At 44.4% G+C, this 24278-nt stretch overlaps 2 protein-coding genes across 2 annotated transcripts; one reads left to right on the forward strand and one right to left on the reverse strand.

Annotated features, from left to right (window-relative positions):
* Positions 1–2193: 2193 nt before the first annotated feature.
* LOC123072296 (actin-histidine N-methyltransferase) lies at positions 2194–6516 on the reverse strand. The gene is made up of 11 exons (XM_044495859.1): positions 6359–6516; positions 5725–5847; positions 5307–5595; positions 4691–4809; positions 4244–4376; positions 4029–4105; positions 3738–3935; positions 3471–3660; positions 2966–3159; positions 2778–2869; positions 2194–2691 (listed from the first exon to the last, which is right to left on the reverse strand). The coding sequence occupies exons 1-11, from the start codon at positions 6440–6442 to the stop codon at positions 2577–2579; spliced, it is 1614 nt and encodes a 537-aa protein (XP_044351794.1). The 5' UTR covers positions 6443–6516; the 3' UTR covers positions 2194–2576.
* Positions 6517–9965: 3449 nt separating this feature from the next.
* Positions 9966–23196, forward strand: LOC123067860 (uncharacterized). The gene is made up of 7 exons (XM_044490471.1): positions 9966–10037; positions 19168–19662; positions 20021–20332; positions 20811–20902; positions 21007–21053; positions 21135–21196; positions 23149–23196. The coding sequence occupies exons 1-7, from the start codon at positions 9966–9968 to the stop codon at positions 23194–23196; spliced, it is 1128 nt and encodes a 375-aa protein (XP_044346406.1).
* Positions 23197–24278: the final 1082 nt, after the last annotated feature.

Here is a 24278-nt window from a genome sequence, read left to right on the forward strand (position 1 = left end):
CCACCGCATACCAATACTTGTCATGCTTTCCACATAGCACCTTAATCTCATTAACCGGTAATTTAATCTTGCACTTGAAGGTCCAGACCTGGTTTTCATAGTCCTGCAATTCCCATATATTGATGATAGTACCAACATCATTACGACTGAACATACCGAGCACACCATCCATCTCGAACAGTTTAGCGTGCGCAAAAACCACTGGAGCATGCATTTGCTTGAACGACTCAGTTGTGGTGTCGAATACCGCTATCATGTTGCTTTCAGTCCCATGTTGCTTTAGGTGCCAATGCAGGCTGCCACGGAACATGAGAGCTTCCCCTCCGCGTAAACACACTTGCTCCGCCTGGGGCAGACGTCCGATGTTCCGCGACGGCTGGATGGAGCCCAATGCGAAGATATAGCAGGTCTCATGTTTCCCGTTGGCAACTGGACCGGGCCTGTTTTCCTTATCATACAACAGTAGTATCCGGTACTCGCCAGTAGGGCGGTGCCAATACATTCCTAAGACCATGAAGGCACGGTCACGCAGCACCGGCAGGCTAGCGTACTGACGAGTGGCCGGGTTGTAGATGTAGAGGCAGGAGGCGTCAATCGTGTTACAGGAGAGGAGGAGGAGGCCGTCGCAGAAGGCCACTAGACGGCAGAACCTCTCGACGTCAAGCTGGACGACGTGTTGGAGCTGGGCGTCGGCAGGCCGGTGGTCGAAGGTGATGATGTCTCGGTGGCAGTAGGGGCCGCCGTAGCTGTAGCCCGAGACGATGGGAAGGGTGGGCTGGTGGGCGTGGTGCGTGAGTAGGAAGTCTCGTGTAGAGGTGGTGCGGCGCCACGCACGGCAGACGGCGCGGCAGCGGAGGAGGGATTTGGGGGGCAGACGGACGAGGATCTCCCATGCCACGATCTCATCCGGGAGCCCGTGGTGGGGAGCCGTCGCTCGTTGTTTCTTGGTATCCGCCATGATCGACTGCTGGTAGGCTGCCGATCCCAGTCCAGGAGCAAAGAGATAATCAGATAAGACGGCGGGAGTAGTCTTTCGTACTAGTGGCAATTTGGAACGGACTTGGATTAGGTCTATCTTAGCCAGTTTTTTTTCATGGGAAGGTTCTTTCTTTTTAGGGAAATTTTCGTTGCAAGGAGCACAAAAATATAGCAAGCTTTTACGGTACATCATACTGCCTAATTTGCCTAATTTAATGGGTAGTATTAAGTCGATCCGATGGTTAATATGATTCGACTGAAAGGATAATTTGGTAATTTTCTATTAGGCGTGTGCTTAGATTTATCATTTCACGTGAATCAATTAATATTGGCACGTCCGTCTGCCTTGCCGTGTGCAGCTAGACGTCGGTCGCCTCCACCAACCTCCATGTCGTGTGCGGGCTAGACGTGTCGGTGGCCGCCACCATCCTCCATGTCGTGTGCGGCTAGCCGTCGGCCGCCGCCAAGTCCTCCGCCGCGCCCTTGCGTCTTCTACACCATCCTCGATGCTGTGTGTGACTAGCCGCCAGACGCCACACATCCGCCGTCGTGCCCTAGAGCACCTGCCCCACCATCCTGATGCAGCCCGCCCTCCTCCGCTGATGCAGCCTGCCCCAACATGAACGACCAAAGCCACTAACGCAAAGCCGGCGCGCTCCTCTCCATACTCCGCTGCTAAGGAGTTGAACGGCGCGATCAAGGACACGCTCCTCGCCGCCTGGCTTCGCTGCCGATGCCCTCCCTGCTATCCGGTGCGTGCCACTGCCTCTCCGGCCCGTGTGCCCTCGTAATTGTAGGTTCAAGAGTGTGTTTGGTTTGGACTTGGAGCATTGTCTCTCCGGCCTGTTTGCCCTCGTAATTGTAGGTTTGAGAGTATGTTTGGTTTGGACTTGGAGCATTGGAGTGCAATGTAGAGGGTTGGTTCGTGGAATGGAATGTTCGTGGCTCCGGCGCCGATAGCAAATGTGTGGAGGTGCTCCCTGAACCTATCTCGATCGACCCACGTCTTGCCCTTGTCCACGAAACTAAACTGAACTTCAGACCATACCCACTAACAAGCTACGCTCCTTCGCCCCAAGATGGCAAGACCAATGGATGTACAAGGATGTGTGGTTTTTCTAAGGAAATTTTTCATGGGTGATGGCCTGGTACACATTGGAGAAACCAATTTAGTGGTCCACATTGGGGAAACCAATTTAGCGTCGCACATATCCAGGCCAGAAATAAGGCATTCTCATCAACAAGTTGAACAGTCAGCCTTTCTTGTACCAAAGGAAAGTTTGCATTAACAAGCTGGAGAAACTAGCTTAAATTTCAAGCCACAAACTGATGCCTGGAATCCGCTCACCTAATGTTGGATCAAATATCTCATCTTCGAGTATCTTCAATTAGGAGAGATGGGTATACGTCTGTCTTGCGTGCCGGTCCTTGGATCCTAATCCACCAGGGAAAATTGCCTGCAACTAGGAGTACTTCCCAATACCCCATGTGCAACAGCTTCACCATCATCCACATGTCAGCTAAGGAAGGGATTCCCAACCTACATCTTGTTCCAGTCTGGCCTTCGCTTATTCAACTAGTGAAAGAAACACTTCCAACTAGAAATCAAGCATTGCCAATCCTGAGCCACAAGAAGTAACAATGGACGTAATTATCCTTCTCTGAAGTTCCTTGTAGTCCAGCGCTAGCACAACGTCCCAACTCGCACTCTCCCTGCAACAAACCAAATAAATCGTGAGCTCATGTCCAGCACAAAAGGAGATACGAAACATGGCTGTTTAAGCATGATGGAGTGGCACCGGTTGTAGTCGTCTGGCTCGCCTAACCCTTCAAGCATCGGAGTAAATATGCTAATGAGTGTTTCCAGCACCATCCTGTCATTTTCCTTGATCTGAGCACATCAAGAAAAAAGGTCTTACTTTCAGTTATTTGGGAAGCGTATGACATGCTTCACGCATCATTCAGGAAACGGAAAACAGATTCTTACATCAGCCTCTGGCGTAGATTCGCTGTGCTCACAGTTTAGAGCAGCACGGAGATGGGACAACAAGGGCGGAGGCAGGCCGTATGTGGGAGGTCCTTGTGATCTGCACAACCATGTCCCACGAACCATATGAGTGGTTACACTTGTACTCACAGACTGGGCGGTTTCGTCCTCCTCGTGAACAGACGTATCAAGATCTGCACATAGTTCAACATCGGTAATATAATCTTGTGCATATTTACTTACTTTCATTCCCGGATAAGGAAAATGTGCCCAAAATGGAGCAGAGCTCATAGAAACTGTGCCTAGTCCCTCAGCATTGAAAGGCATGTTGTGTTTACAATGTAAGTTAAGATCACCAGACTAAGCAACTTAAGTCAAATAAATTAGTCATTAGTGTCACAGATCGAGGGCAACCATCATAACGTTGGCAAAGAGAAAGCAGTTGTAACTTCTCTATCTAAAGACCCACATATATCTAAGGAATGATGCTTAGGCAAAACCTTACCCAAAGGTATAACATCGTAAGGGTTGTCTTCTCTTGGTAGGAAACCATAGAAGGTAATTAGGTGTGACCCTGGATGTTTCCCATAACTGAGGAAACATTGGGCCCCTACTTCACAAGGTCTCGACAAAGGAAACTTCAAAGACTTTGTAGCTTGATCTACTCGTCCATAGTTAAGAATGTGTGGAGTCACCTGAATAAAACATGACAAGTCACTCGGAGACAAATGAAAGAAAACTTTCAAACCAATTCAGGGACAAAGTTACAAACCGAGTGGTTCATAAGTCCAGCAACAGGAATCAAGCAAGTTGTTAATTTCCCGCTACTTAAAGCAACCATCATACTGTTAGAATACCATAATTCACATGCCCACAGAAAATTGTCCCACGAGAATATGTCTTGTTTGAATATCTCAGGAAACTTGGTGGATAGCATTGGAAATAACTCATCGTACTGCTGGCGCAAATGCTGAAATATAGAACAAAAAATTGCTTCATACCATTACCAGCTGAACAGTAAACCCATAGAATTAATTAACAAAGCAATTCACAAGGGTATTACCTGCCTAGCTTGCATTAACTCGTCAAAAAGTAGGGTGCCTTCTAATGCAGCAAGTGCATCAATTCCGAAACTCAAGCCTGTAGATGCACATGATAAAATAATTTCTTAACTTACCACATTGTAAAACTTCAGCCTCCTAGCCTCCCACGGCCCCATGGAGGGCTGACATATACAAGCGTGGAGTCGCTTTACGGATGACAATTAACTACTAATACCTGTATTGAAATTTGACGGAAGTGTCTCAAAGAACATCTTAAACTTTGAAGATGGATTATGCCGCTCTCTCATGCTCCACAACAATAGCATAGTTTCAGTGGTGATGCTATTTACATCTTTCAACGCAAGAAACTGCAAAAGATACCAAACTCTTCATAATTGAACAACCAGGAACTCTAACATTCGGGCATTGAAAATCAACTCGAAAAGCAAATTATTGGCGGCAATGGACAGACAATCATCAGACTTCAGTTGATAAAATATGCCAAGCAAGTGATTAATTTTAACTAGAACCAGATTCATTTCATGCTGAACATCCAACTGCAGAAAGATATCGAGAAATAATATAGAGGGTTCCATGGTAGCTAGCCAGAACTTTTGCTGTCACAAAGGAGGAACTGTGGGTGTTTTAGGGAATGCGGAAATAAGATTAATGACGAACATACCATATCAGACTGACAGAGAAGTTCCTCAGATATGATAAGGGACTCTGGAATTTCAAGTGCAATGTCACCCACACCTATATCTTCAGATGCTAGCATTCCTCTCCCAGCTCCTTCAAAAACTAGAATTTTCAGGATCAGTTAAGAAATAGTATAGCACTGAATATCTGTCAATATAACAATAGGTTGTTCATTGAAAGGAGGTCCCACTAAGCAAAAAAATCAGCTTGGAGAACTAAATTCTAGTATAATAAGCACCATGAACTTTTATGTAGAATTTCAGTTACATCCATTAATTCCTATAACTCAATTATCTGGTTGTTTATCATGCCAACCCATAAAACTGCACTCCCTCCGATCCATATTAACTGACGCCAAATTAATTTGGATAGGAGGGAATAGTAAGTTTCTATTAACCTAAATGTTATCATCACTTTTTTGCTAAAATAGCATGAACGCTAGAGATTTTATAAGGAACTGCTGTTTACGCAAACATGATTAATACACAGAAAGATAACATCATCCAGACTTTCTTGTGGAAAAAAACTTAATGGGCTGAGTGTAGCACACAACACTCATGATCCAGATTATTACGGAATGAAGAATTATGGAGACTTACATGCTATCTGCAATTTACTTTTAACACCATGCTGCTCCCCCCATTTAAGAAGAGAATCCTCGGTTTCATGGTTCTGTGTTTGAAGTGCCATTTGAGGCTTATCTGTCAATCCCACAGATCTGAGCCTAACAACTATCTCATCCACTAGTAATTGCAATACTCCCTTGGCGCCATCATTGGCAGCTCCAAGCAATGTGTTGATGGTTTTGAGAAGCAGATTCAGGGACTCAAGTTCATTCCGTGCAGAGAATGGGCCATAATCATCATCCCCAGCAAAATAAAGCTCCAGCTGCAGTAAATCAACACAAGTAAATTGGTAAGAAGTAAGAAGTTAGAACAAATAAAAAAGCTCAAGTGCCTTTTGTTGCTATGTCGGCAAGCCAATAACCAGAATTAAGCAACTCAGCATACAAATTACCTCATCCATATGAGCTACCCTGGCAGCATGGATCATCCGGTCAAGCAATTTGCAGGCTTCAACAGGGGACGAAGAGATCGGGACTTGAAATGTACAGGATAGTTTCCTGGCCTCCAATAATTTCTGCATTTGTAGAAAAAACGGATTTGGCGAAAAATATTCAAGCTGACCGACCGGCCACACTGAGATTCCAACACACAAGGGACTTACGAAAACTCAAAAATGAAGAAAGAAATGCATCATATGTAACTGCACAAATCCTACAGTAATTTATTTATCAAGTATTGACATCCCAACACCACAGGAAGACAGACATTACACGGGTAAACTCCCATTGCTCACCAGCATTGCAGATTTGCAGTATCGTCCCCACAGAGACAGAGGCACGCATACAGAAAGAAATTTACAACATTTCTGCCCAGTTAAATAAACTATGAGCCGCAAGCCCACACTTGATTAATCCACCCGTATGCTAGTTCATATCTACTAGCAAGAAAATTAACGCAGGTCAAAAGAAGACCTTTGATTTGTCCTGCTCCCGGGGATTGTAATTTGTTACTGAATGAACTAGCCACGACCTAGAGAGGAAAAGAAGAAGAAAATTCTATACGAGTATATGGAATGTCGAGGGAACCTTCTTATCATGGTGCAGGGGGTCCTCCGCCGAGGGAGAAGGCAGGCGCACCACCAACACATCACTTCCCGCCGCCGCCGCCATGGTCGCCTCCGGGGGGAGCACAGCGGACCTGGGTGGGTTTTGGGCGGAAGAGCACGGGTGTGCCTGCCGGGATGCCCTACGGCCCGTTAGTGCCAACCAAACGGGCCAGGCCATCCCATTAGCGCCGGGATGCCCGACGGCCCATCTGCCCGGGTGTGTCATTTCGGCCCTCACTCAACCAGGCCTGGCATATCCTTTCGCCGCCGTTCCGCTCCGTTCCCATTTATTCGCGCCGCCGTTGCGAACCCCGCGGCCACGCACGCTGCCCTCCGACGAGACGACCCCCTTCCATTGTCTGAAGATCTGTTCCGGTGAAGTTCGATCTTGATCATATCCAGCCAGCCAGGAGAGGAGATCATGGCGGAATCGGACTGCGGTAACATTTTGATTACGTTGATTCGCAAAAAAAATGATTGCGTCCCTTAATTTCTTCTTTTGATTACCATGGGGAGTCGGTGTGTTGTTGCCTGTTTTTACCTTGAGTTGGTGAAATTTATGTATCAGTTGCGAGCTATCTTTATTACATAAAAGACTATGATATTCGGTACATGTGTGCCATATAAGCAAAACTGCCACACCTATACTTCTTTCACTTCAAAGTACAATACGACTCCCCTTTCTTTGACCACGCCTCCTCCCCAATGACCCCGCAGGCTCGCCCAAGAAACCTGCTTCTCCCACAAATCTCGCGCGCCCATACTCGAGAAAACTACCACTTCTTCACGTCTACCACATGATAAAAAAATATTGCGTATGTGGGATTCCAACCCACAACTCCCTGGCACCAAAGCGCGCCACCACAACCAACTCACCGTTAGGTATTTGTTGCTCAAACTAAAGAAACTAATCGTCTTGACCCTTTTTTACAGTTGTGTTATTACAGAAAATTACCATGATTTCCCCTCAGGTCAAAGTTACCATGGTATTCGTATGCAAGTTATCAGGCCTTTGTTGCGTAAATTACCGTGCTATTTACATAAAACTTACCAGGTACTATGTTTCAACAACTACACCCCTTTCAAAGTTACTATTGTGTTTTGTACACAAGTTATATGGTCTTCGATGTGTAAAATTCCGTGGTACTTACACATAAGTTATCAAGGTATGTATACATCAACCTCCCCCGGTCAAAGTTACCATGTGGGATTGTACATGAGTTATCAGGTCTACAGTTTGTATATTATCATGGTATTTACACCTAAAAATATGGGTGTGTTTCGCTAGTTTTTTTCATAGGTCAAAAATTACCATGATGTTTTTACGTAACTTATCACGCCTATAGCGGGTCAAAGTGGGCCGCTTTTCTGGGCCAACCCACGAGCACATATGCCCCTCATGACACTAAACATTATGCAATTTTCTCGTGGCACGCCATGTGTTGTGTTCATCCAAGAGGCCCCGCGAGGCGAGTGTATGTTTTGAACAACTTGTTTTTCTTTGGCAAAAACTATCAGGGATGTTTTGAACAACTTTTTCCCGGGACAAAAAATTATCATGGTGATTCTATAGGTAACCTATCAAGCCCGCGGTGCTTAAAATATCAATGCTATTTACACAAAATTTATCAGGGTATGTTTCTGCAAAATTCCCCCCACGGGTCAAAAACTTATCATGGTGTTTAGTTATCGCAGTGCACATGTTTTGATGCTATTTACACATAAATATACCAGGGGGAGGTATACTACCGTGCTATTTGCACAGAAGATAACGGAGTATCTTTTCAAAACAAGTCATCCCTATGGTCAAAGTTACCATGGTGTTCCTACCTCGGTTATCAGATGTGCGCTGTGTATATTACCATCTATTTACACATAAATTATCGGGTATCTTTTCATATTTTTCTTCCCCAATGATTAAAGTTATCATGATGTTTGTATCTAAATTATTAGCTCTATGGCGTGAATGCTATCGTGCTATTTACAGAAATTACCGCGGGGGCGGGGGGGGGGGGGGGGGGGGTTCAACAAATTTCTTTCCAATGATCAAAGTTACCATGATGCTTTCATCAAAGTTATCACACCTTCAGTGCTTATGACCATGCTACTTACACATAATGTACAGTGTGATATACAAAAGTTATCATGTTGGTGGTGCGTCATTTATCATGGTGGCGATGGAGAATTTACCACGGGAAAAGTTTATGTGCCAGGTTTGATAGGTGAAACAAAAAGGTTTTCAGTGCTAACATATTAAAGGCAAAACATGTCAAAAACAGTATTTTCCTTAGCTTGTTCAACAATGAGTGTCATAGGTGAGGTGGTTAGCTCCCTTCATTGATTACTTGCAGACCAGAGATCAAAAGGAAGGAAATCGGGAGGGAGGGAAATCGGGGCGGGCGGGGAGGACGTGCGAGAAAGGAAGGAAATCAGGGCGGTCGAGGAGGACGTGCAGGAAAAGAAGGAAATCGGGAGGGCGGTCGGATCTCACGGCGCTGGATGGGTGTGGCAGTTTTGCAATCTGCTACACGGTTGCCACATACATATTTCGTTACATAAATACAGTATAAAATTGAGTGTGTGTTTTTTTTTTTTTGAAGAAAAGAGATTTCCTCCCTCCCCATTTTATGAAAACGGGGCAACAGAGCACACATATCCTGTTTCCGGCTCTTGGGGACAAGCCACAGTAGCTGAACCAGATTATAGAACTTAAGTAGAACTACTACAACGAACAGCCACAATAAGGATTTTAAGACAAACCAATTGCTACCCATTGCTCCCTCCGTAAAGAAATATAAATAGTGATCTAAACACTCTTATACTCCCTCTGTCCCATAATATAAGAACGTTTTTTACACTACACTAATGTAAAAAATATTCTTATATTATGGGACGGAGGGAGTATTTCTTTACGGAGAGAGTACATACATATCTATTTAATTACTGCTAGTTTTAAAGTTAGGACCTGTAGCCATATATTGGTTGCAGACTTCAGATTAATTTGGAGCTTCTGAAATGCCATCTAACCGGCTAATTCTCCATTTTACCATTCTTTTTAGTTTGTTACCATGCCTCCTTTTTCGTATTTTGAATGTGCCCGAGTTTCTAATTGTTAAGATGAACTAGTATGTGACATTTTCTTTTTCAGTTTGTTAACATGCCAATATGTTGAGAGAATTACCGATGTTTTCCATTTTAGTACCCTTCATTCATGATTATTATTGTTTTATCAAGTCTATGTAATTCGAGATTAAATAAACAAACCTGTTCCTCTTCCCAGATAAAGAAATGATGCAATCGAAAATAGCTCCACGATTAGACACAACATATACAAAGGAGGCTTGTGACAAGAGACCATTACACTGGCAGTATGCATGGATCAACCACAGAGAGTCCATGGGATCCATCTTGGATTTCCATAGCAGCTCAATCTCATCAAAAAAACATCAACTGGAAAAGGATAGATGAGGTATGATCGCTACCGATCTGTATGTATGAATATGATCTTCCTCTCGTCTGGCTTCTGTTTTATTTCCTTCCTTAGTACCAGCTGTCTCTTTAAAAACATTAGTTCTCTCTTCCCGTTGATGGACCTAAGAGCTGCTTGCATGGCCAAGTACTGCCCTAATGATATAATCATCCCAGACCCTATTCCCGAGGTGCTTTTCTCTTCTAATCGTCTTTTACAGAATTCATTCAGTTGACAAATCCTTCTGCCATATCAGTTACTCCCTCATATAAGATGTTTTCGATATTTCAGTATGTACTATATACAGTCTGAAATAAGTGAACAAACACACTAAAATGTGTCTATATACATCCGATTCACAACAAAGTTAAAACATCTTATAGCTGTGAATGGAGGGAGTATTTATTTTCAATCTCGCTGAATTTTAGTTAATTCCGCTGCATTTTAGTTTACCCAATTGTCTCTGCTAGAACTAAATGTTTTCTTGTCACAATGCTTGTCAGTAAAGGAATTCTTTATTATGTGTGTCTTATCATTTGGAGAACTGATTGCCTTTCCTCTCTTTCTTTCAACTGTGAACGGATCGATGGATCTAGTGATACGGGGCTAACCCGGTGTAGGCCGATCTTTCACGTTTGGAGTGGGATCCCTCGAAGAACACGATGAACACAGGGAAGAACGGGGAGAAATCACAAGGAGAAACACTCAAGAACAAGTCCGATCACACATCCACTAGACAATCAAACACACAAGATCCACAAGGTACATGAACAACAAAGAGAAAGATACAAGGTAGAGTTCATCCCAAATCCTATGAAGGAGATGAGGGCTTGAATCCTAGAAGGATCTTCCCACGAAGGGGGGCTTGAATCCCGCGGGATCTTCTCACATGGAGGTCTTGAACTCCATGGGAGTGGTAGTCTCTCTCTCTCTCTCTCTCTCTCTCTCAAGAGTAGAGGTAGGAGCAAAGCTCACCTAAAAATGAGCTATCATATTTGCTAACCCTAACTAGAGGAAGGGGATGGAGTATATATAGTCTAGTCCACGAAGGGGTAAGTGAGGAGGGGATACATGGGCCTCAGGCCCGTCTCTGCGCGCAGGCAAGCGCCGGATGTCCGGGCTGGGGCCCGGATGTCCGGCCGTTCGCGGGAGGCCGGATGTCCGGGGCACGGGCCGGATGTCCGGGCTGGTGAGGTCGGCCTCGGTGTTCTCTGGACAGGGGGCGCCGGATTTCCGGGGTTGGTCGCCGGATGTCTGGGCGTTGCTGAGGCGCCGGATGTCCGGCCGCTGATGCTTTTGGCCGTCTGTTGGGGCCGCTCCTGGACGGCTGTCCAGGCGCCGGATGTCCGGCCTCTGGCCCGGATGTCCGGCCGCTGTAGCTTCAGCAGCTCCGTCTTCTTCCCTCATTGCTTCCAGGCTTCCCTCGTGGATGGTGTAGTTGTTCCTTGGCGCTTGCGCTCCTCCTCGACATCCGTGAAGCTCCGACAATACCTATGCATGCACACGGGAGAAGTGTCAAGTAGTATACCATCCTCGAAGGGGTCAAGTGAACACATGTAAAGGAGAAGATTCACCTTTATGTATGAGAAGTAGAGGTCGCACGTGTCACTTGCCAAACAGACTCTTGACATGGTGATGACTGTAGGATGCTCCGCATCATCCCCTCCCCCTTGGAAAAGATCCGACCTCGGATCGAAAACCAAATCACCATGGGAAAGAGATGGCGGTGCCGTGTTGAAGTGGTCGGTCACCAAGCACTCATCATCTTGAAACTCGAAATGGGCACTCTCCAATGTCGCACCGCCTAGTGATTCCTTCAAAAGAAGCAAGAACAACCAACACTTGGAAAAACAAGTGTGGTTAGCGTTAGTGCAAAACCAAGCATTCAAGAGGTGATTCACCAAACAAGTGTCGTCATCAAGCATAGCATCGGGTGTGACAAAGGATTGTGACATGACATGTAAGCATATCAATCGAGCACAAGCAAAAATATCATGTGTACAAGTATGCAAATGTGAGGTAGAGATGCAAATATGTGTGACAAGAGAAGAAGCATCTACCTCGAGGTCATAGCAAGCATTCACAAATTGCTCAATGAAAGGTCTATGGTAGGCATAAGAATCATTCACAACACCAAATAAAATGAAGTGTCTAAACACATGGGTCAAGTGCAAGACAATCCAAGCATAAAGTGCATAGGGTGTAGTGAATATAGTGTGGCACTCAACACAATAGAAAGAGCAAGTGTTCATCATGTGTGAGGCAATCAAGTGAATCATGTGACAAGCAAAGGGACATGGCATATGTGAAGAAATGATCTTGGTGCAACCAACCATATGATAGTAGCAAGTAGTCCAAGAATTGGATGCAACACACAAGGTATATATATCATGAAGCATGGAAATGTGCCAATCATGGGTGAAAGCAATATCTCGAACATGCGTGCAAATAGTGCAAGCAACACATGAAGTATGATCCACAATATCCAAGCTCAAGAATGATGTCACCTTGAAGGCGTGTCCTTGTGCATTCTTCACAATGCCGAAGTGGAAGCAAATATGGTGTAGAAGCGAGTCGTGGTAGAATGTATGAGGCTCGCTCTCAAGAGTTCGAATGGTCAACTCACGTGAAGTGGAAGTCGACACAAAGTCCAAGTATCCTACACATGCACAAAACAAAACAAAGAAAGTATGCGCATGGTAGACAAACACATCATCCATCATGATGGTTCTCATCTCTTGCACAAAACCATTAGAAGCACAAGTGCATGAATAAGATGATGCAACAATGGCAATATTCATGGCACTAGGTATATGGTGCAAAGAAGTAAGACAAGGATGCTTCACAAGAAATATATCAAAAGCTCCAAATATATTTGAGAATGCTATGGGGGCAATCTCATTAGCAAGACTAGAAGCATTGTTGCACTCAATACATGGCAAGTCATCTAGCATGAGAGAGGCAACACATGGAGATATATGACAAGAAACAATATGAAACGTGTTCAAAGCATATAGATGGTTGTCATCAACCGCATGAAATGAGCAAGTATGAATCATGGGTGATGCAACATGAGCAAGCATATAGATCAAGTCGTGCAAACTAGTTGAGCGAAGATGCAACACACTAGGAGAAATCATGGCAATCATGTCATGTGAGCAAATAATACGCAGAGACAATGCACATGACATATCACAAGCACGAACACAAAGCAAGATCATAGTATCATCATAGTAATGGTGCACAAAAGGAACATGGCAAGAACAAGCAATATCTCCATGAAGCTTGCAAATACACATACAAGTACTAGAATGAATCATCATGTGTAATGCAAAGCATGGGTCACAAATGCATGGCAAAGGCATAGTAAATAACATATCATGCAAAGTGAACATGGCAAGATGGGCAAATGATATGTAATGGGCAATAAGCCATAACCATGTGAGGGACATGTAGAAGAAATGCGCGAAGTGTTTGCGCGAAGAGAGCGGTGGGAAAGACAATCCAAGTGATCCCAAGTCATCATTGCTCTCTAGAGCTCGTTTTGTCAACTCGTGGGATTGCGAGGTTGACAAGCATTCATGGGTACCTACACAAAAAAGACAAAAACCAAAGAAATTGTGCGCGTGGTAAATGTACACATCATCCATCATGATGTGTATGTGCACATGTGAGTTAGCACAAGATAAGCATCGCTCAAAGAAATTTGATGCATGGTATATGAACATGTCATCCATCATGAAAGAATAGTTATTGTCTATGACACGATGGGGACACAAATTGAGAATGCAAGTATATGGCGAATCAATAGCATTTTCATTCATGGGGAGCATATGGTGCACACTAGTATTGGGATTATGCAATGAATGGGATGGATCAAAATCTCCTAACATGTCTGAGGAAACTATGGGGGTCTCCTCATGATCAATATCGGAAACATCACATGGAGAAAATGGACAACATCCAAAAGAATGCATATCCGAAGCTAGGTGGGCATGGCATGGCATATGAGATAAATTATGCAAAGGGAGCATATCAATATCATCACAAGAAAAACAAATGCCAATAACCATGGGCTTGTCATCTATGCCATAAGTGCAAATTGGGTTTATTTTAATGGCATATGCATAGTCACTATGAAGAGATTGCAAATATGACATATGATTGATCTCATGCATAGCATACGACAAGTCAAGCGGATTAGCAAACATGATGTGACCTAAAGAATTGTCACAAGAAATCCTATGTAACATGGCATCACTACTAATAGACTCCACATGAGAATCATCATACTCATCATAAATGGGAAAATCATCACATAGGGAAATCATACTAGCATGAAGCAAGGTACTAGGTGGATCAACATCATGCAAGCAATCAATGTCAAGAATGTCCACTAGTGGGACTAGAGCATCACCTTCACCTATGTTACCTTGTTCATTCCACTCAGGTGGTGTATGTGAGGTGGGAAAGACCAAATGGTGGTCATCTTCATCTTGATGGAACCATGTGGGGGTGCATCATATTCCACCATGGCCATCGTCTTGTCCAATGGGAGGACGAAGTCGTCGAGGATCGACGCGTCATCATAAATGGGACCTAGCACCAAATGAGAAGACACAATAGAGGTAGAGGTTAAATTGTTAGAAATGCAAATGGCCTCACAAGAGCTATCAACTATCTCACTCTCTCTATGTGGTGGTTCACTCACTCCCTCAAAATAGGTGCACTCAAAGTCGCATATGGTGGAGCCACTCATCTCACTCAAGTGGTGGGGGTTGTGGCTCTCCTCACATGGGATTTATGGCAACACATCATATATGGGGCTAGTGGTGAAGTCACTCTCACTCTCAATATGGTGGCACAAGTCACTCAAGTCATCATACATCGCCGTGGTCGAAGGGAGAATCCCATGCTCAACCATCTCGTCGCCGTCGCCGTAGATGAAGGCCGAAGATGGCACATCATCACTCTCCTCCATGACCGAAGGGAAAATTCCATGCTCGATCATCTCGTCATCGTCGTCGTGGATGAAGGCCGAAGATGGCACATCACCACTCTCCTCCATGACCGAAGGGAAAATCCCATGCTCGATCATCTCGTCATCGTCGCCATGGATGAAGGCCGAAGATGGCACATCATCACTCTTGCCTCCTAAGATGGAAGCATCATCCTTGCTCGCCACCTTGTCGCTCGCCTCCAAAGCTTGGTCCTTGAAGGTCTCCGTAGTCGTACTCGTCGCCGCACCATGTTGAAAAAGAGTCAAGGTAGACTCGGCATCATCAATGCCACAAAGAGGGATGGAGGTGAAGTTGAACTTGGGAGCATCATCTTGGAGCTCGTTGGGCTTGGACATCGTGGTGGTACTAGCCTCATGCTTGTCATAGAGCTTGGTCGCCGCGAAGTTTGCTTGGGGTGGAGAAGCCTTGGCCTTCATGAGTTCTTGTTCCGCCTTGAGAGCACCAATGTAGTAGTCGTCGATGGACTTGTAGTTCTCGAGGAAGATTGTCTTGGAGATGTCGTTGTGCAATCCCATCATGAAGTGGAACTTCATCCAAATGGGGTCGTCCACGCCGGCTCGTCGCAAGGCATTCTTCATCTCCTTGAAGTACGCGTCGATGCACTTGGATCCTTGGACGGTGTTCTCCAATTGGCGTTGAAGTTGTTCCGTGTAGGTTGGAGGCACAAACTCTCTCCGCAAAGCTCTCTTCGTCTTGGGCCAACTCATCTTGTAGCTCTCCGAAGGTGTGTGAAGCCACCATGCCAATGCGTAGTCGTGGAAGTTTCTTGTGGCGCACTTCACTTGATCTTCGGAAGGGACTTGATGTAGCGTGAGGTAGTCGTCCATCAAACGCTCCCACTCGAGGTACTCCTCGGGTTCTTGAGTCCCATAGAAAGGAATCTCGTGGTCGATGTCGACGTCGTAGTAGCTCGTGGAAGTCGCGGACTTGAGCTTGGGGAGCTTCTCTTGAGCGTAGTCTTGAGGTGCTTGTTGGCGAAGATGCCAAATATCCGAAGGCGAAGATGCCTTGAAGTCGCTTGGCGAAGATGCCAAGGGAGATTGTGAAGTCGTTGAGCGGTTGTTGGTGTTGAGCTCTAGACCTTCATGTTTTTGTTGGTGATGGTGTCGATGCCGATGTGATCTTGGCGGAGATGGTAGCTCAGAAGCATGTGCTCTTGAGTGTCTTCTCAAAGATAAGGAAGATCGCTTGTAGGACTTGATGAGGGTTTTGATCTCCTCCATTTTAGCTTGCATCCTGGCGTCGGAGTTGTTGTTCGTGGCATCGAACTCGTCGTTGTTGTTGTAGACCGAAGGTGAAATGCCTTGCCTATCCATCACAAGACTCGAGTAGAGGTGAGTAGGAAATGAGATAAACAATACCAAGTTACCTTTTCCCAAAGTTGAGTATGTATCCCGTTTCACTCAATGTGAGATGAAAGAATAGTGGAATTGGTACCGGACTTGTTCACTCACACCTATCAAGTAAAGCTTATGGTGTAGCTCGGTGAGGATAGTGGCACACATGCAAAATGTTAGCAAGAGTCAATAATGTTGAAAGAGATTCACAAATTCACAAGTGAAACAAGTAGACCAATAGCAATATGTGGCACACGGAAACACACACACGGATAGATAAATGGGGTCGTGCAACCAAGGAATGAGCACAAAATGTGGAATCCACGGAAAATGCTCGTGTTGCACAACTCTAGAGAGACGCTAGCACGATTGCTCAATAGGCGGATACGACACTTGTGCACAACCTATAAGATGCAAAATGGATAAACTTTCTATCCCAAGTATGCTATGTATGTATGTTCCCGGTGTTTCTCACAAGATGATCCATGATGATCGTATATGATATATTGTGATGCTATGGCTATTGCTTACAAGCTCTTTGCTCACTCTTTTTCTTTGCTTAAAAGCTTATTCGCTTTTTTTTTGTTTATGGCCACTTTTGCACAATGCACAAACCAAGATAGCAATTGTATATATGCGGGAACACACTTGTGACACAAGATATGATATGATGATACCAAATGATATGGTATGTATGCAATGGGAGGTGTAGATCAATGATCACTAATGTGCACAAGTAACGTTGCCGGCAATACTCAAATGGCTAGTCTCGATAGGCAAGTGACGCAAAATGGGCTAGGGGGTTATCAATGCAATTGCAAGGGTAATATACAATGGTGTCGTCGAGGTTACCGTCAATTGTTCGTCGTTTGTAAGCCAAGGACGAATGATAGTGAAGTGGTCAAAGTCGATGACGAACTCGTGGTGATGATGAGTGGCGGTATGCTTGATGTAGACCTGTTCCTAGTTAGCCGAAACACCCTAGGAAACGGAAAAACCGCAAACTCAAAATCTCCAAGGCAAATGTCAAATGGTGGTAGCGGAAAGCGGTGGTGGTTTGCACTTGGCAATGCGAAAGTGGAATGATGGGCTACACACATGTCGGAGTTGAAGTTGTCGTCCCTAAGTAGCCGAAACACCTTAGGAGACACAAGCCACAACTCAAACAAGCTCAAACAACAATTCGGTTAAGTTGCGACGGTGGAAGTGTATGGTGGGCAAGCTTATGCGGAAGTTATGGTGGTGGTTGAGGAAGAAGCAACCGTCCCTAAGTAGCCTAAACACCTTAGGAGACTCAAGTCACTACTCAAACAACCTCAAATGCAATGGGGAACAAAATGGGTTAGGTTGTGGAAGTCGGTGGTGGCAATGTTGATGTTATGGAGGTGGCCCTAGGCAAAGATGCCAAAGTTCCGAAAATTTGATGGAGTCAAATGGTGTTGGTGGTATTTTTATGAGAATGGGGATGTCAATAGCTTCAAAACGAGCTAAAGAACGTCAAAATCGGAGTTCGGATGAATTAGTTATGGCCGAAACGGTGAAACACGGGAGACTGATTTCCCAGGGACCGGATATCCGGGGGTAGGGGCCGGATTTCCGGGTGTGTATGTTTAGAACCGTGCAGATTTGGTGCTCCAGGGCCCGGTTGTCCGGCCGGATGGCCCGGATGTCCGGCCTGAGGCCCGGATGTCCGGCCCGACGAATCCAGATCTCGTTTGGGGCGGAAATTTTCGAATTGGGGGCGGAAATTGATGATTTCGGGGGCAAAATTTGATGGATTTTGTGGATAGAAGGTGGGGAAACTTGGGGAAATGCTAGATCCACTTGAAACCAAGCAAATCCATGAATCAAAATCGACAAAACATCATCAAACCAACAAATCACAAAAAATTTAGGGGCTATTTTTGGTGGGGATTTTCGGATTTAGGACGAAATCAACAAAATCAAGCTAGAATACACGGGGTAGGGGCTCCAAAAACGTGATCAACGTGGCTCATGATACCATATGATACGGGGCTAACCCGGTGTAGTCCGACCTTTCACGTTTGGAGTGGGATCCCTCGAAGAACACGATGAACACGGGGAAGAACGGGGAGAAATCACAAGGGGAAACACTCAAGAACAAGTCCAATCACACATCCACTAGACAATCAAGCACACAAGATCCACAAGGTACATGAACAACAAAGAGAAAGATACAAGGTAGAGTTCATCCCAAATCCTATGAAAGAGATGAGGACTTGAATCCTAGAAGGATCTTCCCACGAAGGGGGGCTTGAATCCCGCGGGATCTTCTCACATGGAGGTCTTGAACTCCATGGGAGTGGTAGTCTCTCTCTCTCTCTCTCTCTCAAGAGTAGAGGTAGGAGCAAAGCTCACCTAAGAATGAGCTATCATATTTGCTAACCCTAACTAGAGGAAGGGGATGGAGTATATATAGTCTAGTCCACGAAGGGGTAAGTGAGGAGGGGATACATGGGCCTCAGGCCCGTCTCTGCGCGCAGGCAGGCGCCGGATGTCCGGGCTGGGGCCCGGATTTCCGGGGTTGGTCGCCGGATGTCCGGGCTAGCGCCGGATGTCCGGACGCTGATGCTTTTGGCCGTCTGTTGGGGCCGCTCCTGGACGGCTGTCCAGGCGCCGGATGTCCGGCCTCTGGCCCGGATGTCCGGCCGCTGTAGCTTCAGCAGCTCCGTCTTCTTCCGTCGTCGCTTCCAGGCTTCCCTCGTGGATGGTGTAGTTGTTCCTTGGCGCTTGCGCTCCTCCTCGACATCCGTGAAGCTCCGACAATACCTATGCATGCACACGGAGAAGTGTCAAGTAGTATACCATCCTCGAAGAGGTCAAGTGAACACGTGTAAAGGAGAAGATTCACCTTTATGTATGAGAAGTAGAGGTCGCACGTGTCATTTGCCAAACAGACTCTTGACATGGTGATGACTGTAGGATGCTCCGCATCATCTAGTTTGTGCAAAGTGCCTTCTATAATATACTTGACGGTTTGGAGCTTGCACTGGAAAAGGATAGTGTCCAGTGCTTCCTCCGCTTGTTCGCGAAATCTCCCAATGTCATGGCATGGAATTTGAGCATAACCTCTGATACCTTGACCTGCATGGTCAGCCATAATGCCCTGCAATGCGCAAAGGTTGTGTTGCAGGGCAAGGCATCTCGGCTCCATGGTCTCCATGCCAATCCCAACTGCATGAACCCGCACGGATACTTTCCAATCCATGGAGCTGCTGAACGGTTCTCTGTTAACATGATCAAGTTGCTCTTCCGCCATGGTGCTTCAGCCAATGTTCGCACAGTCGGCGATGCCGTCGTTCAGGATTTACTCCCACTCCATGTTGCGGTCGAGAATGGTTGCATGCATAAGTATCTGGAGGACAACCTCCTTCCTATGCAGTATCATCCGGATTATATATACAAGCTCATTCATCTGTTGTGCCTACCTGAGATGGTTTGTTTCTGTCCTTCTCTACACAAAGCACTACTATATCAAGCATGAAAAATAAAAATGTTTTTACTATTTTCTAATTTTAAAATTTAGGGACATGGAATCATAGAATTGTATTCGCCAATATTTTGTTTCCCATGGAGATTGGTCCTAGTTCATATTGAATATGGTAATTAAACGAAAAAAGGTAATGAAATATGCATTTATTCCACTGATTGCTTCCATGCAAACTCTGAAAGGTTTTTGTTCCTTCGCCTTTTATCGGCCTAGAAGATCTTTTTGTTGGTGGCTCATGTCGGGTTTCGTCTCTAGCCTAGCCTGACTTGCTTGAGACTAAAAGGCATTGCTGTTATTTTTGCAGAAGATCTTCCTCGATACGGTTAGGCCTCTTGCTGGAAAAACAGATAATCTAGTTCATGAGATCTGGAACTACATTATGAATGGAAAGCTTGTTCAGGCTACAGTTTTACTACTGGCAGCCCAAAAGCAGATACGGAAGTATGATTTGTTTAATACTATCATGTATCATATATTCAGAAAAACTTCTTTGATAAGCTTTGGGAACGGTGATAATGGCGAGGCACGGAAGCAGATGGAAGAAGTATTTCATCTTGTTAATATAATTTCCCGTGCTGGTGAAGCTCTTGATAAATATATCCAGGCACATTCAGAGGTACCACAACTTTCTGCATATTGCAGTTACAGTGACACTTGGCCTTTCACTACATTACAGGACTGAGTTAGCTATGTGATTAGATGCATGCAATTACTTGGGGCACATTGTATGTCCCTGGGGATGTTTTGATTCAGTTCAACACAACCATGAACCCTGTTGGATGCAGTTAAAGACTTTGACCTTACACTCTATTTTTCTGTTAGTCTGTTAGAAGGCCATGAATGCATATGTACTTTTACAAAACGCACGCTTTTATTCAATTTCAATGCAAACTGTCTTATATCTTTCAGTTTCATATTGTATAGTTAAGTGTCACTCATACCCTTCTTGCTGCCATCTCTTTTCTTTGATTATATGATTGTCCTTCATCATATAGTTTCCATTTCCCCTATCATCAATATATAAATTACTTTTATGTTATAGTTTCTCTTTTCCCTTTTCCTCTAGCTGACACAACATCTTAAATGACACCCAGGTGTCACACACGGAGGTCCTTGAACATGTCTCAACTATACTGAAGGGATTTGGATTTTTCCCAGGAGGAGACTGCATTAACGTTGGAAACCTGTACTGCTCTTTTTGCTTTGCTCAAGTATAACAGTTACAAAATTACAAATACATGGTTATTTTGCCTATCATTTAATCATTTCTTCCATTTGGTTCTGTTGTAGCCGCCCTTATGACTGCAAGGTTTCTGTAAGGGGGTTACATGGCAAAGGTATGTGGGCTGATTATTCATGTAATTGTTTCTGAATTTTTCAGAATAGAGCCCTGATTACCTTTTAGTCATGGACATCAGGGAATGTGGATGGAACCAAGGATCTTACAGAAATGCCTTATCTGCATGCTGCAGAGCAGAAGGTAAATATATTCAAACGTTATGATTTACCAATGAGTTTATATCTTTAACACGGAAAGGTAATGTAGATTGGCAAGAAACATCCACTGTGAATCTTGAGACATTGGCTTATTATCATTAAAGTAATATATGCAACTAGCATGATCTTTTCACACTTTTAGCGTTACTAAATACAAAATCAATACATCTGGAGTTCATTCCATGTGAGAAATTCGGTGGAGGATGTTGTGGTTTCATAATCTCTAGGGGCAACCGCAAAATGATATGATGATTGCTCTGTTTTTGCCATGAAGCTTACTAGGAACTAGGCGGTGCTATACCACCTAGGCTCTTTTTTCTCTTCCACGTAGAGGTATTTTTGGCTTAATGTATGCTCGAAAATGATGGCAAATAACACATTACTCATCATTGATATGCTAAATTTCCTTTATTTAGCATGGATTTATCCTACTGTGCATATGAAGTACTCCCTCCGTTCCTAAATATTTGTCTTTTTAGAGATTTCAAAAGGACTACCACATACAGATGTATATAGACATATTTTAGAGTGTAGATTCACTCATTTTGCTCCGTATGTAGTCACTTGTTGAAATCTCTAGAAAGGCAAATATTTAGGAACGGAGGGAGTAAAATGCCAAGCAATGCCAGGAGTCGCCTAGAGCTTTACGGAACATTGGCTTCAGTTGCTTTATCATAATTATTGAGTGTCTTAAATATCACATCATGAATGAGCATTGTGAATCAAGTTCTCTGGCTAATCATCCTGAAAAGTGAATGGTTTTGTGTTTCACAATGCTTAACTTTTATTGATCTAGGCTGTGAGAAAGAAAATACCTGGAGGATGGGATCCAACATACACCATAAGAAGTTTTTTCCCGCATTGGAGATCAGTATTAGGGGCCCGGTGTAAGGATGGGATCCAACATCCACCCTATACAGCAGCAGATGATGAGTCTGTGCTTCGTAGTGGAATGGGCGATGAGTCTTCATTGATTCATAATCATAATATTGAGTTAGTTGGAAGAATTCAGCAATTTACAAGTACTCGTCAATCAAGAATGTACAGTACATGTGCACCCAAAACACTGGCAAAGGTGCTAAAGATTGCATGATTAGAAAGGTATGTCGTGGATTTTCTTTTTCTTTCTGAATTGTCTGAAAAGAGTTGATAAAATACATGGAGACACGGATAATAACTGAAGGAAAAATAGATTATACTGCCAAATTATTTGTTAGACAACAAAGAGGAGAACCTGCCTGTTTTCCTTGTCAATTCTTCTGTTCAAGATAAAGCGACATGAGGCATACGGATTGCTGACAAAGGATAGTTATCTTTCTTTTTAGCTGACAAAGGATAGTTATCTCTTGTTTCATAGCATGATCCAATCAACACATGTATCTTCTGAACATGATACAATCTGTGTACAAGTAGAACACCTGCCAGGAAAAAATATGTCTGACTGACTCTCACCCACAGGTCACTTGGCCGGACGTTGCTCTTCCCAGCATGCCCATAGGCTGCAGCCACCGGCCCAGCGAGGCGCACGGACTTGAGATGTTTCCCTGCAGCACGACCAGGCATGGGGCAGCGACCTGGCGACCGATGCGGCTCCTCCCGGCAAGCACATCCCACTGGTATCTTCTGAACATGATAGTGTCTATGTGTATGTAGAAGTAGAACACCTGTCAGGCAACAATGTATATCCGTCGCTCCCACCTTCTAGTCACTTTGGCCTATCTTCAACTACTACTCTGAACTCCCTTCCAGCTCTTGAGTTGCATTACAGAATAAAACTTTGAGTTCTGTGGTGGCCTGCTCGATGATCAATCGCACCTGCACTATCATGTCAGCAGCGACACATTGCCATAAAAATTTATATGCAAAACACATCTGAAGTTCATAGCAGCAGTGGTGAGCTGCAAAGCACATCTCTAATTCTCTTTTTTTTTCTAGCATGCTACACTGGACTGGTACCAAAAGAGGCTGGCATGTTGCAAGTAGAGGACGAACCGTAGATGTGCACTTTGGATGTGTTCGACAAAGAGTTTGTTAATTAAGGCACCAACAAGATACCACTACCTGATATTAACGGCTGAATATGCAACCCCTGAATGTACACAGTACAGGTTAAGTAAAGAAATCAAAGATGTATTTTAGAAGTGTTTTTATGGTATTGTTTGATCTAATCTAATCATGAACCATATCCTCCAAGCAGCACACACTGTATGTTGCCCGGCAATAATTATGTAAACTATCTACAAAAACCATCTGGAAATATGTTAGGGCTACTGTAGGCCGGTGAGGCTGGCTCGCTTTAGTCCCTGTGCGATAGCTGGAAACGTCTTAGCCTGTTGAGGCCGACAGGTTCGTGTTATATGGAGTTGGGGCGCACCTCCCAACCATAGCGCATACATTGTTGAGATTGCAAGAGAAAGAGATATTCAAGGAAGAGATAGAACTTGGAGAAGAAGGAAAACAATCTATCTCTATCTATCTATCCTAACTACCTCATGCGCCGGGTGGTGCAATCCACATTATGTTTAACACCCTCCCGTAATCACAGCTTCATTAAGTTGAGATTATGCTTGAATTCTTCAAAACTTCTTGAGGGCAAAGGCTTTGTAAATCCATCTGCAATCTGATCCTTTGAATGCACAAATCGAATATCAAGTTGCTTTTGAGCAACTCTCTCTCTAACAAAATGAATGTCTATCTCTATGTGCTTTGTTCTGGCATGGAACACAGGATTAGCAGAAAGATAAGTGGCTCCAAGATTGTCACACCACAGACATGGAGCTTGCTTGCTCTTTACTCCAAGCTCTTTCAACATAGACTGAACCCATATGATTTCAGCTGTAGCATTTGCTAATGCCTTGTACTCTGCCTCAGTGCTTGACCTGGATACAGTAGTCTGTTTGCGTGCACACCATGATATTAAGTTAGGTCCAAAAAAGACTGCAAAACCACCTGTTGAGCGTCTGTCATCCAGGCACCCTGCCCAGTCTGAATCAGAAAAGGCACTGACAAGAGTAGAAGATGACTTGCTGAAATTTAGACCTATATTGAGAGTATGTTTAACATAT

The sequence above is a fragment of the Triticum aestivum genome, chromosome 3B (assembly GCF_018294505.1).
Source record: "Triticum aestivum cultivar Chinese Spring chromosome 3B, IWGSC CS RefSeq v2.1, whole genome shotgun sequence".
NCBI lineage: Eukaryota > Viridiplantae > Streptophyta > Magnoliopsida > Poales > Poaceae > Triticum > Triticum aestivum.

Excerpts from the sequence above, each read along its gene's own strand:
- LOC123072296 (XM_044495859.1), bottom strand. The coding sequence starts at position 6,442 with ATGGCGGCGGCGGCGGGAAGTGATGTGTTGGTGGTGCGCCTGCCTTCT. Across the intron at positions 5,596-5,724 it reads GGGTAGCTCATATGGATGAG|CTGGAGCTTTATTTTGCTGG; the intron begins GTAATTTGTATG and ends GATTTACTGCAG. Across the intron at positions 2,870-2,965 it reads AATCTACGCCAGAGGCTGAT|ATCAAGGAAAATGACAGGAT; the intron begins GTAAGAATCTGT and ends TGATGTGCTCAG.
- LOC123067860 (XM_044490471.1), top strand. The coding sequence starts at position 9,966 with ATGGACCTAAGAGCTGCTTGCATGGCCAAGTACTGCCCTAATGATATA. Across the intron at positions 20,903-21,006 it reads TGCATTAACGTTGGAAACCT|CCGCCCTTATGACTGCAAGG; the intron begins GTACTGCTCTTT and ends GTTCTGTTGTAG. Across the intron at positions 21,054-21,134 it reads AAGGGGGTTACATGGCAAAG|GGAATGTGGATGGAACCAAG; the intron begins GTATGTGGGCTG and ends CATGGACATCAG.